This window comes from Tachysurus vachellii, chromosome 2 (assembly GCF_030014155.1).
Source record: "Tachysurus vachellii isolate PV-2020 chromosome 2, HZAU_Pvac_v1, whole genome shotgun sequence".
NCBI classification, from domain to species: Eukaryota; Metazoa; Chordata; class Actinopteri; order Siluriformes; family Bagridae; genus Tachysurus; species Tachysurus vachellii.
This window is the reverse complement of record NC_083461.1, coordinates 20956246-20973788: the sequence shown is the minus strand read 5'-3', so window position 1 is coordinate 20973788 and position 17543 is coordinate 20956246. Positions and strand designations below refer to the sequence as shown.

Below are 17543 nucleotides of genomic sequence, written 5' to 3'. Positions count from 1 at the left end.
ATAAGGAAGAGCGTTTTTTTTGCTTACATTTGAATTGAAACGATTCAAATACAAAAATTTAATTGCATCAAAGAATTTTCTCTGAATGTATTTCCCTCTGAATGCAGTGAAATCAGGATCTTAGATGTTTGCCATTTGAATTATTTTATCTAGCTTTTTAACAGGTTTTCAGTGTTTTCCCAAGAAGAAAATCTTCACGCCTTCCTGAGAACCTTACAACAGATTAAGAAGCCTTTCCGCAGAACCCATGAGGAGTTCTTCAGTGTAAGAAACCCCCCTTAAAAAAAAAAAAAAAACAAAGATTTGTCTTTGAATGTTTGATTAAACAGCTCTGGAGATATATGTGTATTTAATCTCTATATTTCAATGTGAAATATATTTCCTCTGTGTGTGTCAAGTCAAGAAGGTGTTTTGCTAATAGCTAATGTTTCATTCATGATGGTGCTACAAGGATTAAGAGGCTGCATTACAGTCTAGAAACTCTTAAGCCAAATGAAAGATGTTAAAACAGAAAAAATTGCAATGACCTGCAAGGAACAGACTCTGAAAAACATCCTGTGGAAATAAAATAGGGTCTTTTTGGTGCATTTTTTCTGATAATGTTTCAGAAAAAAGTAAATAAAATAGGGTCTTTTTGGTGCGTTTTTTCTGATAATTTTTCAGAAAGATTATCTCTGAATGAGGATAGAAATTTTCGAATTAACTTGTTTCTTATTCAAATACTGAATATCAATATGAAGCAAAATATGTTATAAAAATGCAAACTCATATTATACATCTTCTTTTTTAATAAAAGGAAAAGGCTTCTCTCTTTTCATTTTTGTTTTTATATTTAAAAGTTTCCAGCAAAGCTTCTATGAGAAACAATCCAGACAAAGGTGCAGAGGTAACACGTTGCACCATGTTCTAGCCACAGAACACATCATTTATTAAAGAACAACGTGTCCTGGTAGGTCGTTCTCTCAGATCTGCTGAGTGTCATGCCAGCGTATTTCAAAGGAATAAGTACTGACTGACTACACACACAGCAGTAATCACTTAATTCTAACATTATATGGATTATGTATTGATGTAATTATCTTGACAGCTGTATGGAAATTGATGGTTAGTAATTGCTGTGCAAATAAAAAAGCTGCAGATCAATCGCTCCCCAATTTTCCATGGGGCAATTTAATTTGCTGTTGAATGTGGAAAAGCATGATTTTGTCACAAAATTTGGTGTCTTAAGATTTGGCACTTGCAAACTGGGGTTAGTGATGCACTAAGCTTGTGTTCACACTAGAAAGTGACAAGTTTGCATTTTTTTGTGCTAATTTTCAAATTATGTATAATGCTGTAAAGCAACAAATCCAAAATGACGTTTCTTTTCGGTTCCCTGCTCACAACTTTAGTTCCTACCAACAATTTTTTGTTAAATAAAAGCTAGAAAGAAAAATTACAAACCAACTCGAAGTGTCTTTTGGTTACTTTGTTTTCAGCAACTGTCCTTATCAATTTTACAGTTACAGGCAGTTAATATATATCAATGTAACAATTAGTGTGGTGAATAATTCTGTATATTAACTGATCTAAAGCCCATAAACTCTTTTAAAAACTTGACATTTGAAATTTGGCCATTTTCTATGGACCTACTGATTGTAGGTTCGAACTTACAGGTTTTATTGTACAACTTCACCTATAACATTGCATTTGTTCAATAGCAGGCAGCAAGTCACTGGTGTCACTTGTAATATGTCTTTTGTTGTCATTTTGTGGCTTCTATAGCTAACCAAACAAATACAATTTCAATAATTCACAAATCAGTGTCAATACTGGATATAAACAGTTAAAAAATATATTACGTTCCTCAATTTTATTTATTATACTAACTGTAATTCAAACATGGTTTCTAATTACCAGATTGAATTATGTGTAATGGGGGGCACGGTGGCTTAGTGGTTAGCATGTTCGCCTCACACCTACAGGGTCGGGGTTCGATTCCCGCCTCCACCTTGTGTGTGTGGAGTTTGCATGTTCTCCCTGTGCCTCGGGGGTTTCCTCCGGGTACTCCGGTTTCCTCCCCCGGTCCAAAGACATGCATGGTAGGTTGATTGGCATCTCTGGAAAATTGTCCCTAGTGTGTGATTGCGTGAGTGAATGAGTGTATGTGTGTGCCCTGCGATGGGTTGGCACTCCGTCCAGGGTGTATCCTGCCTTGATGCCCGATGACTCCTGAGATAGGCACAGGCTCCCCGTGACCCGAGGTAGTGCGGATAAGCGGTAGAAGATGAATGAATGAATGAATGAATGAATTATGTGTAATTCAAACATCATCTGGCAAAATAGCACAGTGGTAACGTGTATTTGCTAAAGTAAGCACATTAATGGTTTGATTCTCAATGTGGTGTTTGGATTTTATAAAGGTTGTGAAAACATGATCAAATCATGTTGGATGTATGTGGTGTGTTGGAGCTACTCAGTTCAATCACATGGAACTGATCATTTTTTAGTGTTTTACTTTTTCAGGATGTGCCAGCTTCACCTGACAGGATAAAGTGAAATTTTTTTCTATCATTTTTGTGCATCAGACAGCACACTGGGGCTAACTGCAGGTAAGAAAAGATAAGGTGAGTAAAGTTCATCCATTCATTTGGATTCTTAGTCATAACTAATGCATAGAATTGAGAATTTCTTTAGTTTTGGTAAAGTTTACTGACATAATTAGCACACATGAAATTCTCTCTCTCTCTCTCTCTCTCTCTCTCTCTCTCTCACACACACACACACACACACACACACACACACACACACACACACACACACACACACACACACATACAAACTCATACATCATGAGCTTGCTGGGAAATTGACCCCCGGTTACAGAATCACAGAGGGACTCAGAGGTCTTGAATGTCAACTCCTTTTTAATGCTGAGAGTCCCTGAGAGGTCAACTTGATGTTAGAAGCCAACAGGGGATTCGTAAAAACATCTTAATGACAGAGCACTGCGTTCACACTTTGTCCAACTTCATTCCTATGGGAAAGAGTAATGTGATGATTACCTTATTAGTAGCATGGCAGGTTACTACACTAGTGTGCTATACAGTAAAAAATATTGACATTGAGGAATTAAATTGTTTTAGTTTTACCCATTTAATCATGACTATCTATTATTAAATATTAGGGACAGATGTTATAGATAAATAGTAATTTAATTTTTCTTTTGTTTCTATGCTTCTGTAAAGATGCTTTGAGACAATGTCAAGTGTTAAAAGCGCTATACAAATAAATTGAAACTTGGTTGTAAACTGAATTTATTATTTATTTTTTTTGATGTGTGGCAATAATACTGTTAAGGTTTAAAGTGAAAAATCAGCAGCATTCCAATTTAAGCTTCACAATGTGATGAACATTGAAACAACAGGGGAACAGAACAATGCTAGGAGTTGTTAGAAGTTTTTTCCAGAAAAATAGTTTACCTCAAACACATTTTTGAAATATCGCTACACGTGTATGAATCGTCTAAAACAGATGAATTTCAGAGCAACGGTTAACTACAGTATTGATTTCAAAAGATATTTTTTCTATAGCTATATGCTACATGGTAACCCGGTTAGTACAAGATAGTGGGTCTGGTTAATTCAATTCAGTTTCATTTTATTTGTATAGTGCTTTTAACAATGGACATTGTCTTAAAGCAGCTTTTCAGAACTAGAAATATAGCACAAAAAGTTATAAATTATACAAAGATTAATATTATCTAAAAGTTCAAGATGAATATTAAACACATTAAATGTGTTTGTATTTATCCCCAATGACCAAGACTGAGGTGATAGAGGTGACTGTGGCAAGGAAAAACTCTCTTAGATAGAAGAGGAAGAAACTTTGAGCGGAAAGAGACTCAAAACGGAACCTCATCCTCATTTTGGTTGCACTGGAGTGTGTGATTATAAATTGTAATAAACACCGGAGCATATTATTATGAATAATAGTCATATACAGTCCAACAATTGTGTATTGATTAGAAAGACCACATGTAGTTAGAGAAGACCACATGTACAGTAGTTGGAAAAGACCACATGTAGTTGGAATCTCCTGAAAGTTATTTAAAATAACTGAAATATTCCTGTAAGCATAAGAACTACAAAGTGGAACGCTCTATTTAAAATGACACAAATGAAACTCGATATTAAGGTATTGTGTTTTATCTGAAAATCACCTGTCTGGTTGACCCTGCTGTTATCTCTCTCACTTCATCTCTCACCTCATTAACAAGTCCCCTGGGTCTGATTTACATTCCTCAGGCTCAGCACTCACACCAAGTCACGAGTCTTGATCTCCTCCACACGAACAGTTATTCACAACAAGTCAAATGAAAGACCTCCTTCACTGCTGATTAACAGGTTTCGTCGCATTGTAGCTACAAGATAAGCGCAAGCTAAGCGCTAACATACCCATGTCATGTGGTATTTTTTGTCTCAATTGATCAAATCATGTTGGATGTATGTGGTATGTTGGAGCTAATCACATGAAACTGATTTAAGCATTTGAATTACGTAAATTCCATGAGCATTTTTTAGTGTTTCACTTTTTCAGCATAATGTGACGGCTTCACCTGACAGGAAAAAAATCATTTTTTTCTTCCATTTTTGTGCATCAGACAGCACATTGGCGCTAACTGCAGGTAAGAAAAGGTAAGATAAGTAAAGGTTAAAATAAAGTTTGGATAAATATAGAGTTACATCTTTTTTTTTTTTTTAGCAAATTCTGCCATCAACATGCTTAACTTTATACTTTTTCTTAGGAAAATAAGTTGTCTGTTTTTGTTTTTTGTTGTTGTTGATTATAAACTATATTTTGTTTAAACTGATTCACAAGCTCCATTCCTGAATAGAGACAACTGTGGAAATTGACAATTTATTATTAATAAACCCTGTTAGGATGTGTTGCTTGTGTGCATTTGCACATATATTCATTTCATTTAATTATTTAATGGAATATTGCCTTTCTCTGTTTTGCTTTGGAAGTCATTCTTCCGCACCATATTTGTGTCTCACCACAATGTGTCATGTGATTGAAGAGCTAAGAGCTCAGTGGTGAGTGCGAGCTACAGTAGCTGCATCCTAGCCTGTGGTACAGAACACAAAATCCCTGCACTTGAGTTGAAAGTGCTTTCAGGTACAAAAGTAAAATTACTGAGGTATTTTAGTTCTAATTGCTTTCAGGATCAATTTCTAGACTATTCTCTGGCTACAGACCAAAACAAGACAGTACATGTCCTCTGCTAATATTTCCCTTTATCAGCGTCTGTCTACAGTGCTGGATTTGAAAGCCCCTGCCAATCATGAAAGTGTAGATTTCAAATGAACAATCTTCTCTTTGGCTACAATATGGCAACTATTGTTAAAACTCATCCCACTGCATTGTTTGTGTCAATAACAGCCAAATAATAAAATACTGTAAATCTGTATTTCAAATAGAACCATCTTCTATAAAGAAAAAGTAATTTTTGTCTTCAAATGTACAATTTGACCTTTAGACCTTACATTTACAGCATATGGCAGATGCCCTTATCCAGACAGACTTACATTTTTTCTCTATCTCTTTATACAGCTGAGGGTTAAGGGCCTTGCTCAGGGGCTCAGTGGTGGCAGCATGCTGGACCTGGGATTCAAACTTTTGAACTACCTTCTAAACAATAGTTCAACAACCACTAGGCTACCACATCCCATCTTAGGCCATGCCCCTATCCTGAGTCAAGGAAAAATGACCTGACACATGAATATGGTGTTGCAACTCAAATGAGTTTATTTCCTTGTTTCTCAGCTGCTTCATTCAAGAGTTTCAGCAAATTCACATTTCTATATGATACAGTGTACATTAGAAGTAAATACAAGGAACATTCAGAATTTTATACATTATATCCCCATTCAGAACACTTCCAGAATAAATTACCCACAAGCTACCTGGTGTCTCCTCCTCTATCTCCTTAACTTCATCTCATCATCCATTATGCTACTTATATAAGTGCAAGAATGAAAACGATGATATTTGCTTCTTAAGTGTCATACCAAGACTAGCAAATAATACCTCCAACATTTGGTTAGTTTCAGGACTTTTCTCAAAAAAAAAAAGAATACCACATTCGACACTGCACATCTCTGCTTCAAGAATAACTAACATAAAAAATTTAATTGTTAATTACAATTTTATGACAGAAATAACATCAGCCTTCCACAAAGAAAGGTATTGTTCAGGCAACAAGGGGCTGAGTTTAAGTAAAATTTAATCAGTTCACCAGTTTTATCAAAATCGGATTGTGTGCCATCACAAATTTGCATTAAATTACTTCCCAAAAGGATAATATACATTAAATATTATTATCCAGTTAGCAAGCTTGCTAGTGTCTTTGTATATTATGTTTTGACGATACAATATAATACTTAGCATAATGTTATCTTGTTAGCTAGCTAGCAAACCGGGTCAAACATTTGTTAAATATTAGCAAAGCTCACATGTTAGCTGGGTTATCTCTTAGTAGGTAGATGGCCAGTTTAATAATCTAACATAATTAAATGATTAAAGTGGGTAATTAAAACCAGTATTCTAAGATTTCACAGTGATGTGGTCAACTCTAGCTCCGCCCCGTAATTAACCTAGTGGTTTCTGATGTTCTAGAAATCGAGACTTGGTTGTCTCTCTGCGCTGAGTAACTGAAGTTAAAGAACAAGTAAATTTCTAGAAAAATACAAAACAAAAAATAGATTTTAACAACAACACAAACACGATGATCCTTTCAGGCACTTGTGAGACTCCATATATTTATAGTTTAATTTATAAGTGCTACACCCTAATCTGTTTAAAAAAATATAATGAAATAATAATAACAGTAAAGAAAAAAGAAAGAAAGCAAAAACCTAATTACACTTCTTAGTACACTCCCTCTTACAAAAAGGGGACACCTTCATTACAAGTTAGATATTTATACAATATGATTGTGTGTATTACAACATTACTGCTAAAGAAAATCTCAAAAAAAGAAAAAGTGTTAAAAAAGTGGTTTCCTTTGTAAATTAAATTAACAATTTGGTGCAAATAAATAGTCCCAGTGTGTGATGTTTGCTTCTTTATTCCTGCACTGGATCAAAAAATATCCTTACACATTAGTTGCAAGGCTAACGTAGCTAGCACATATTGGAAGTCTATTTCACCCAAAATGTTATAAGCAGACTTGCTGATATAGTTGTAGAGGTTGCTGATATTTAAGCCAAATAGAATGAACACAGACCGTATGACAAAACTTTTCAAAAACTGTACCCTAATCTCAGATTATACCTGTCTAATTTATTTCTACTATCTCAGATTATTAGTGTCTGATTTTAGCAGTATTGCAGATTATTACTATTTGATTTATTAGATGATGAAAGCTTTATTATTGTCACAATTAAAAATTCTGGGTTAAAAGAACCATGCTCGGGGCAGCTTCGCAGTGCTGGGACTTGAGCCCCAATCTACCAATTTCAGTTTTTCAGATTTTTAGTGTCTGATTTATTTTTAATATCAGACTATCCTCCCTGATTTATTTTTAATATCTTAGATTATGTCGCTCTGATTTATTAATGGTATCTCAGATTATTCCTGCCTTATTATTATTAGTATCTCAGATTACTCCTGTCTGAGTTATTTTTAGTATCTCACTGTTAGAACCTGCAAGTATTCCTGTTTCAGTTTTATTATTCTTCAGATTTACAAAGCAAACTTTTAAACAAAAATTTAGACAAATCATAGATACCATTATGACTATTCATGTGTAATTTTAAATGAAGGGAATTTACTTCCATATCTTAGCTACATGAAGCTTGCAGCAAATTTTCCAATCCATTTCTACATTTGATGTCATTTATTTTATGTAAAGGTAATTACATTTTGTAAAAAAAATACCAAGTGACCTTTTAGCACACTGGTGATTTCAAAAGTATAACCCAAAGAACAGGTGATTGAAATAAAATAAAAATTTGAGGCCGGACCAGTTTATCGTCTCCTAAGGATTTATGGCCAGTCATTCCATGCTGTCAGAATCAAAAGAGAACAGTACACCTTCGACCTCTTACAAAGGCTTCCTGTCATCTCCTATTCATCGTGAAAAGGCCGATTAAGTCTAAACATCTTTTTACCTTTCAGTTAACGCTATAAATCCCATGTGGAGATGACGTATAGCATAGTAACACTCTACAGAGGATGAGAAACGTGAGTTTGTATGTCTAGGAAGGTTTAAAAGTGTCACTAACGTAAAACCTTAGGATAATTCTGCACCTCTGGATATCTGTTTCTCTTTTTTCCTTCAGCTCAGTACTTTCATTAGTAACACACATCATCATTAACTTGTCGAAAGTCATTAGAGTTGAAGGCTTGAACAGCTTGGATAAAAAGGAAATGTACACCAAATGTAGTTTGGAGTTTGGAGGCCTGTGTTTTGTTAGTGTTTTGGATCAGGGATAATGTTGCTAAAAGCAATGGAAGTTTTTATCCACCAGGTTAGCATTATGCACTAAATCTACAAAATGTTTAAAGGTGTTTTAGCATTCACAGAGTTTATTCCATTAATCAGGCCTGACTATGTAAGCACTGTCTTAATGTTTGAAAAAAGGCATAGCTATGTTAAAACTGCCTGCTTCCAAATGGCCTGTTAATATGTTTCAGCTTAGCAATTTAATTGTACAACAGATATTAGCTCTATGCATGTTTATTATTTTAACCACATCAGCAGGTCTGTTTGAGACACTGAACAGCTCCATCTGAAAAAAAAGCTGACTGAGCTGATTTATACAGTAAGACGTTGAGCATCATAATTCCAGTGCAAAAATGAAGAATCAAACTTCCACCTAAGTTATACTGCCTCATCTCTTAAACTCTGATCTGATTTCAGATCAGCCTAAATGCCTGGGGAAGAGCATGCTGTGATCAAATGCGTGTTGCGTTCTTTGTTGTTTCTGGTTCGTATTAAGGCAGCAGTCAGCACGTGTTGTTTACGTGGTGTCCTATTTCTCTTAATTATTAAAGCCTTCATTTAATTCATTTGATTTTAGTTAACCTGAATTGTTCTGATAGGGTTGCTTTGGTTAGTGGGTGTATGTGTGTGTTGTATGTGTGTGTTTTTCCAGAGCGTGTGTTTGTCATTCTTGATGTAGGTCATGGTGGTATGACCAAGCTCTTTTGTCATGGTGATGACCCTGGCCAGGTAACTACTGGGATCAGCTTACCTTCCTGTTCAACAAAAAAAAAACAGTATACTAAGTTTCCTTGCATTTTAAATTGGACCACCAAAACATTGACACTTTTAAACCTTTCTGTCTGATAAACCTTTCCTGCTTCACATCAAACGTCAAACGAAAAACTGACAAATAACCGGAAAATGAAAAATAGATGCTTGTTAGTGATTACAGATATTTTGGCTTATGGAAATAATCATAATGTTGGATAACCACAGCAACAAAGAGTTACTGTGGCAACAAAGATTTATCATGAAAACAAAAAGGTTATTGGGACAATGGCAACAAAAATGTAGAATGACAAAGTTGCCAACAAAGCATGGCAATAGGCTTACTCTTGTAAAAAAAAGTAATTAAAAGAATAATAATTCTACTGATAAACATAGCATGAAAAGTGTAATAAGAACATAGTTATCATGGCAATAAAAAAGGTATCATGAAAAAAGTGTTACCATTGCAACAAAGTGGTAAAAAAAAAAGGTAATTATAGGGAAATAAATAATTGATTACGGCAACAAAGAGTTACCGTGGCAACAATTAGTCATAAAATAAAAGTAAAAAAAAAAACAAAAAATAAAAATGTGTTAGCATTAGCACACACACAAGTGTTATGTTCCCTCTCCTTCTTTCACTAGAGCATCTATAAATTTCTTTATCAGAGGCTTGACTTTCTCCTTTGAAGTTCAGCCAGGCGGTTTGTGATGCCAGCAGCCTCTGGGCAACATGGCTTTAGTTATTCACTTGCATACTGTTTGACATTGCATATTTATGGCATATTTGACGCAGTCTGCTTTTTTTTCTACTGTAAGTGAATACGGAAAAACAGATTCAATGAAATGCTGATTAGCTGAAGGATGAGCACCGGAGGTAAAGATTCTAATTGTGTTAACTGTACAGACAGGATTGGAGAGATTGATTTGTGTCCTGAAGCATTGTCTGAGTGGATTCATGAACAGAAGACAAAGGACAGACTCACTATGTGTTCATACAGCTTGGCTTGATTTTCAGGCTGTTGTTACCCAAATCCCTAAGAGAGCCATATGTGGAGTTAAACGTGTGTAATGAGGATCATTTATTGAAATTTCACACTTTATTACTAAAGTGTGCACGCATAGTCTTTAAACACTGGCCATGTTTTCTTTAGAGGAGAACATGCTGAATAATATTTTGATTTTAACTCTGACTTCAGTTTAGTATGTTGTGTCTTTGTATGTTAAAAAAATTAAATGCAAAATAATCGTCTGCACTATATCAAGTGCTGTTGGCAGTCAAATAATGAGGGAAGAAGCCATTTTGTTTAATTCAACCACAACGATTAATGTGATAATTATAACCCGACATTTTTAGACATGTTCCAGTGAAGAAATAAAACAAGAACAGTCCTGTGTTCAACTTGCTTCACCCATTTTGCTTCAGCCTTAATCAGTGTAAAGTGAGAAATAATTGAATTCGATGCTGTGTAAAAGCAGAGGCTTTGACGATGCTAATGATATATTTTAGCTGTAAATCTGACAACCTGAAGTTTAGGCTTGGTGGCATTAATATTTGAAATGAGCATGATGGACCATTTAATACATTTGTGTAGTATGTGGTTGTGTTGTGTAAGCAGGGGAGCTAAAAGCAGAAGGGAGTGTTTCCTCACACAACGGAGGTAGCCGTGGACTTGGGCATGATACACTGAGCGAGATCTTCCCGGTTAATCTTCCTCAGGGCAGCACAAAGTGCGTCGACACTGGCGGAGTCACGGCTCGCCCAGTCATTCAGCAGCGCTTGGATTGGCCTCTCCTCCTGGCCAAAAGATGCGATGCGCTCTTCTTCATAGCCAAGCAAGCCAGCCAGGCTGGACCAGTCGTTTTCTATCGGTCCCTCATCGCTGACGAGCTTCTCCAGCTCTTCACAAGCATGCAGAGGCAAACTCAGGCCACCGTCGATCTTCAACACTGAGATAGACAGAGATTTTATATGTTAATTCACAGTTTTCTGAAGTTCTAGTATGTTACATCTTACAGTTTATTAACAGTCTATTATCATCCTTGGCATCATCTTGTTAGCTATACTGTGCTGGGCTTCCAGTTGCCTAGCAACAATGTCCAGCTACATTTCTCTAAACCATGTAAAAGAAAATTTCAAAAGTAGCAGGAAATAATGTTCTTGTTCCTAGAACATATCCAGTAGACTTTAAACATCAAACAACTTGCGAAGAACCATAAGCCACATACACTTGTTTACATGACTTGTTTAGCTTGATTAAATTACAAGATTAGATATGGCAATGTTACACTGGTCCAGTTTCACCAGTTCTCTGTATAAACAAATACGCACTTAATGCTCCTTCAGATGTCTCTTTCGGGAAACTTTAATAAATCCTACAACAGAGATCTCTTTCTTGATCAGAAAGAGTTCAAAGCAAAAACTTTTTGCAAGCTGAGAAATCTTAATTATTCAACAAAATTGAAGATTTTGAAAAATTGAACCATTGAAAAATCCACCCAGTCCACATTCTTGGTTTCTTGCTCACAATAATAGACATATGTAGAAATTCAAGTAAGATTTCTTGGAGAAACGATTTCATTTAAAGGTTCAATGACTGTTTAGTTAAGCATATACCTAGTTCTCTGTGTGTGTGTGTGTGTGTGTGTGTGTGTGTGTGTGTGTGTGTGTGTGTGTGTGTGTGTGCGGGATGGGTGTGTGTGTGTGTGTGTGTTGGATGGGTGCGTGCGTGTGTGCATGCGTGTGTGTTTGTGTGTGTGCGTGTGTGTGATCGGTGTGTGTGTATACCTGTCTGTTGCAGTCCTTGTCCTTCCTGTAAACTCTGGCTATCTACAGAGATGCCACTGTCACTGTGCAGTTTTTCTCCCTCAGGCGACGGTGTCTGGCTCGGGTTCTCTGTGCCTGATCGATTACTACAATCTTGTTTGTTGTGTTTGCAGCTCTTCCACCTGATACGCAGCACACACACACGCACAAACACACATGAGAATGAGAGCTCAGATCCAGCACAGACCTAATGGGTCATTATGTCAGGACTCAGCCCGGACTTTGGCCACGTGCATTTGTTTGTTTTGTGTCACATGTCTGCCCTGCCCTTGTCTCTTCCTGCCCGCTTCTGCACACCTGTTCCTTATGTGTCTAATCATGATTTAGTAATTTAGTTGAGCCGCGTTGCCTTAAGCGGCGCGGAATCCTCTGGTGTCTTTGGTTGTTTTGTCCTGTCTCTAGTCCGTGTTATGTTTCGTGTTTTTGTTAATAAATCCTTGTTTTTTTTTAAAAGCTATCCTGCATTTGGTCTTTTATCCCCGCGTTTGTGACACATTAAGCTGAATACATTTGTGCATTTAGATCAGATGATTATTTAAAATAAGAGCCATATTCGCCTAGCTCCAGTTAAAAGGCAGTACTGTGGATAAGGGACAGGATTAATATCAGACACTAATATATAGACCATATAGTGCTTTTTCTCAAGCAGCAAAATTTCTTGTGGTTGTTGAATATGGGAAAAACAACAATTATAAATCAGAGTGTGAAACTGTAAATCCTTACATCTGCAATCCTCAAGGTTCAGTTCAGACAGAGAGAGACAGTTTCAACCACTAAAGGACCTGAAATATTTCTTTGTGTGATTGTTGAACTTCAGATAAACAGAATCCTGGGTTATCCTGGCTAGACATTTCACACTGCTCATACTTTACCCGGGATTAACAATTAATCCTGGCTTTTCAGAAGCTGTACATTGTACTCTCCTAAAACCTGGCTTAACATCATCTTATTTGCATATTTGTGTCTCAACAACCCTAATTGTTTAAATAACAACTTGTCTCATGCTTGCATTTTTATCAGTGAATAAAAAACTTCAGGTCTGTCGTTCCATATCCGAGCCGGTTCTGTTATCTTTCACAGCTTTATCATCTTTTCTACTCTTTTTGTTTGACGTGTAGTCGACCTGCCGTTTGTTTGTCAATATCCGACTTATGCAAATTTTTCAGTGTGACATATTTCCACCTCACTTCCATGATGTTTATTGTTTTGCTGCCTGACTCTATCTACCAAGCCGGTTTTGTTGCTACATCCTGGTTTTCACCTGATATCGTTACACTGTATACGCTGGTCACAGAAATGTGGTGATAACACTGTAAAAGCATGATTTTAAACAAAAACGTACTGCTTTAATTTATTCATATAGTATTACATATTATTCATTATATATTACATATAATTTATATTTATTCATTCATGTATTTGTTACTTTATTACTGACTCACTTATTATTTATATAATTTACATAATCATTTGTTTACTCATTTACTTACTTATGTTCTTACTTATTTGCATAGACTTTACTTACTAATTTACATACTTATAATAATATTTTATTTGTTTTTATTTGTCTGTTTATTTATTTGTGTTTTTCTCAAGTAAATCCCAATCTATTCCTTATTCTAATTTTGTATTTCTTTATTCTTTTATGTTTGACTATTTTCTGTGCATATGCTAAGCAGGGGTTTGCGGGTTTGCAATGTTTAAAAACGTGCAAAAGAATCAATGATACAAAATAATGTGAAAAAAAAACTTTCTTCGCAGTGTCTGTTATACATTACATGGCCAGGAAGTTTTGAGAAGGTGTTTCCAGAAGCTTCCTGCTTTCCCATCATCAAATAAATCAAACCCATTTCTGTTGTGTCCATTGCACAGTTGGCCCAAATTCTTCACGCTGTATTCACTTTAAAAAAGGTACAGTATATAAATCTGCCAGAATCTTACAGCCTTCTCATAAATAGAAACAGACATAATAATCCTGTCCTTTCTGTTATAGCCATTAGCGTGTACCTTGCATGCAGGGCAGAAAGATCTTAAGCACAATACAACTATGTTTAACCCTAACTTACAACTTTTGGTATTATTTTGTAATAATATCTGCAGTATTACTATTTTTTTTACAACAGGCACTGGTTACTTTACATTGATCATCCTGCCTTGGAGGATCAATACATGCTAATGTATTAGACACCAGAATTCCTGCTCTTCCTAAGCAGGTCAAAGGCTTGGAGCTGCGTGTTTAAATATTTCACATGTCCAAGATTTGATATCCAACACTTAGAAACGCTCTTAACTGTACTCAAATCAGTGAAAATGAGAAAATGCTTATTTAATATTAATGCAGCGGCTGAAGGATGAGGACTTAAACATTATCTGGGATTCCTGAAGACACTGATAAAGTCGTAGCTTTAAAGTGATACATGCTGTGATTTCCCTCGATTCTCTCTCTCTCTCTCTCTCTCTCTCTCTCTCTCTCTCTCTCTTTCTCTCTCTCTGTCACTCTCGTTCAGACTTCCTCATCAGAAGAAAGGGAATGAATATATTCGGAATGAATGTATTCTGAATATATCTTGGCATATCTTCTGAGTGAACCCAAAAACTCTAACACAGGGTAAGTCCTATAAGCATACAATATGGAAGTGGGGGTGGGGTGGGGGGATGTGACTGGGTATCAGGGAGGCGGAGTTAAATTTGGCTGGGTGTGGGGGGAGGTGAAATGTGACAGGATGTGTGAGGGGGATGTGTGGGGGATGTGTGTGGAGGCAGTGGTGGCTCAACTGGTTAAGGCTCCGGGTTGTTGATCGGAAGATCGGGGCACAGCCAAGCTGCCACTGAGCCCTTGAGCAAGCTGCCCAAGCTGCCACTGGGCCCTCAACCCTCCCTGCTCCAGGGGTGCTGTATCATAGCTGCCCCTGCACTCTGACCCCAACCTCCTCAGTTGGGGTATGTGAAGAAAAGAATTCCACTGTGCTGTAATAATAAAGGCTTCTATGTTCCGTTCTATTCTATTAAATGTAGTGTCCAGTGTCACCCAAATGGGGATGGGGTCCCTTCTAAGACTGGATTCTTCCTCTTATCAACCATCATAGTTTTTCCCATGCCGCCATTGCCTCTGGCTTGCTCATTAGGAATACAAATAGATATATAGTATCATAAATTGAATTTAATATTTTTAAAAGAATTTTTAAACTTTAATTGTATGTATTCTATGTATTTTTATCCTTATTTTTCTTCTTCTTCTTCTTCTTCTTCTTATTATTATTATTATTATTATTATTATTATTATTATTATATATTTATTTCTTTTTTTTCTCTCTCTCTCTCTCTTCTGTTCCATTCTTCTGTAAAGCTGCTTTGAGACTATGGGAATTGTTAAAAGCACTATGCAAATAAATTGAATTGAATTTAATTGAGTGAAATGTGTAGGGGAAGGGGAGGTGAAACATGACTGGGTATGTTGAAGAGGGAGGACTTTCCACTCACCTTTTGATGACAATGAAGGCAATGAGGCCAAGCAACACAGTCGGTACAATGGAGGCATAGAGTGGAATGAGATTATCACCCAGGCCCAGTTTTTCAGATTCAGGGCCAACCGTCGGCATACTCTCTGTGGATTCTGGTAGAACTTCCGGTGGAAAATTGGTGAATTCAAATGGAAGGTCTGATGGCTCCTCAGGGAACAGCGGTGTGCTTGAAGCATTCAGAAGGCTCATTTCTAGCAGAAGAATATAAATATATATCTTTACATATATATATATATATGTATGTATATATATATATATATATATATATATATATATATATATATATATATATATATATATATATACACGTATATATATAAATTAAAACTTTCAGTCAAAAAAGTGTAAAAACTTTATTTGTTCGACTGTCGGCAATTCTCAACTACAAGCCAGCTCTCCCCTATCAAACGACAGCTCCTAACTGTACAAGCTAAGACAGACTAAGCCAGCAGCACATGTTTTTAAAACTGCTGCTCATCACAGGGCAGTGTAACACACTCTGAGGGAAGATTCACTCTCCTGCAAACATGAACTCTCAAATGGATTTTCAAACAAGTCCTAAAAGTAAACACAATCAAACAAATAAGCCAACATTTTCATACTTATTCATTCAATTCTTAAGAAAAATGATCCAGATTTACATATCTGTGACTTACAAAAGTATGTGAACCTTTGTTTTCAGTATCTGTTATAAGCCCTTTTTGCAGGAATAATGTAATTAAAGTTTCTGGTAACTGTTGATCAATCCTGCACAGCAGCTTATAGTGTTAATTTTGTCACCTATTTTTAATTTAGTCTTAGTCTTAGTCTTGTGCCAAATGTCCTTGTTAGTGTTAGTCATATTTAGTCATTCACATATCTTTTTTGTTAGTCTTAGTTTTAGTCGACTAAAAGTCTCGTCATTTTAGTCTAGTTTTAGTCAAAAAAAACCTCTATGTATCTTAGTCAAGTTTTAGTCGACTAAAAGTCTTTTAATTTTAGTCTAGTTTTAGTCAAAAATTGTAGCTTGAAAAAATCTGGAATCTATTGTAAGAATAAATACAACGAGGCCTCATTAAATGCAATAATATCAGGAACACAAGTGTTATAGTGGAAATAAATAACTTAATGAAAAGCCTAAGATCAAAACTGTAGGTGTGTGTATATATATATATATATATATATATATATATATATATATATATATATATATATATATATATATATATATACATATATAAATTACCAACTTAATGCAAGTAATACATGGTATTGCACACACCATTATTGATGATATTTGGAGCAATATTACATGTAATTGTCAAACTTGATTCCCTTACATATACATTTGCTTTTAAGCCTAATTATTCATTTTGATTATGATGTGATTGTGACAGGGGCGTGGGAAGAGGTTTCAGGTTGGGGGTGCTGAGTTTTTTCTGTCACCACTTTTGAATAAGAAACAATATCAAGGCTATAAAAGTTGTCAAAACGCCGCGATTCACAAAAGTATCAGTGAGAAGTTGAGAACACTCGTTTAAATAGTGCATACTCTCGGACTTGACTGCACATCGCATTTTTTACTTTATTGATACTGCTTTTAATCGTAATGCAAAGACCGGTCATCGGGACATAAGCTGTCATGTACAATAAAAGAGCCTGCGCAGCGACAGGAAATATAATTTTACACAAAAAGCCGCCTAGACCTAGGGTGGACTTGCGCTCAGGAGTTTTTTTTTTGTTTGTTTGTTTTTGAGCGGCGTGTGGACGAATTCTTTCTACACACACTATTTTATTTCTTGATAACAGACCGCTGCGAACTATAACACACCGTTGCCATGAAAAACAGAGCGTTGCCATGGACACACAGGATTCTAACCGTAGAGACGGATTTTCTTTAGCGGAAACAATACAATTGTTTTTAAATTAATAAACTCCTTTTTAAATCATCATTTTGTGTCAAATTATTGATTTA

General features: G+C 35.8%; 1 protein-coding gene across 1 annotated transcript in view; it reads right to left on the bottom strand.

Moving 5' to 3' along the window:
- Window positions 1–5767: 5767 nt before the first annotated feature.
- The window catches only part of ngfrb (nerve growth factor receptor b), a 38390-nt gene continuing 26614 nt past the window's right edge, over window positions 5768–17543 (bottom strand). Inside the window, exons 4-7 of the mRNA XM_060863519.1 lie at window positions 15549–15780; window positions 12030–12190; window positions 10894–11191; window positions 5768–9246 (exon numbers count right to left, since the gene is read on the bottom strand). Of these exons, the coding sequence (XP_060719502.1) occupies window positions 9234–9246; window positions 10894–11191; window positions 12030–12190; window positions 15549–15780 (704 nt within the window). The 3' untranslated portion in view covers window positions 5768–9233. The remainder of the gene's footprint in view (window positions 9247–10893; window positions 11192–12029; window positions 12191–15548; window positions 15781–17543) is intronic.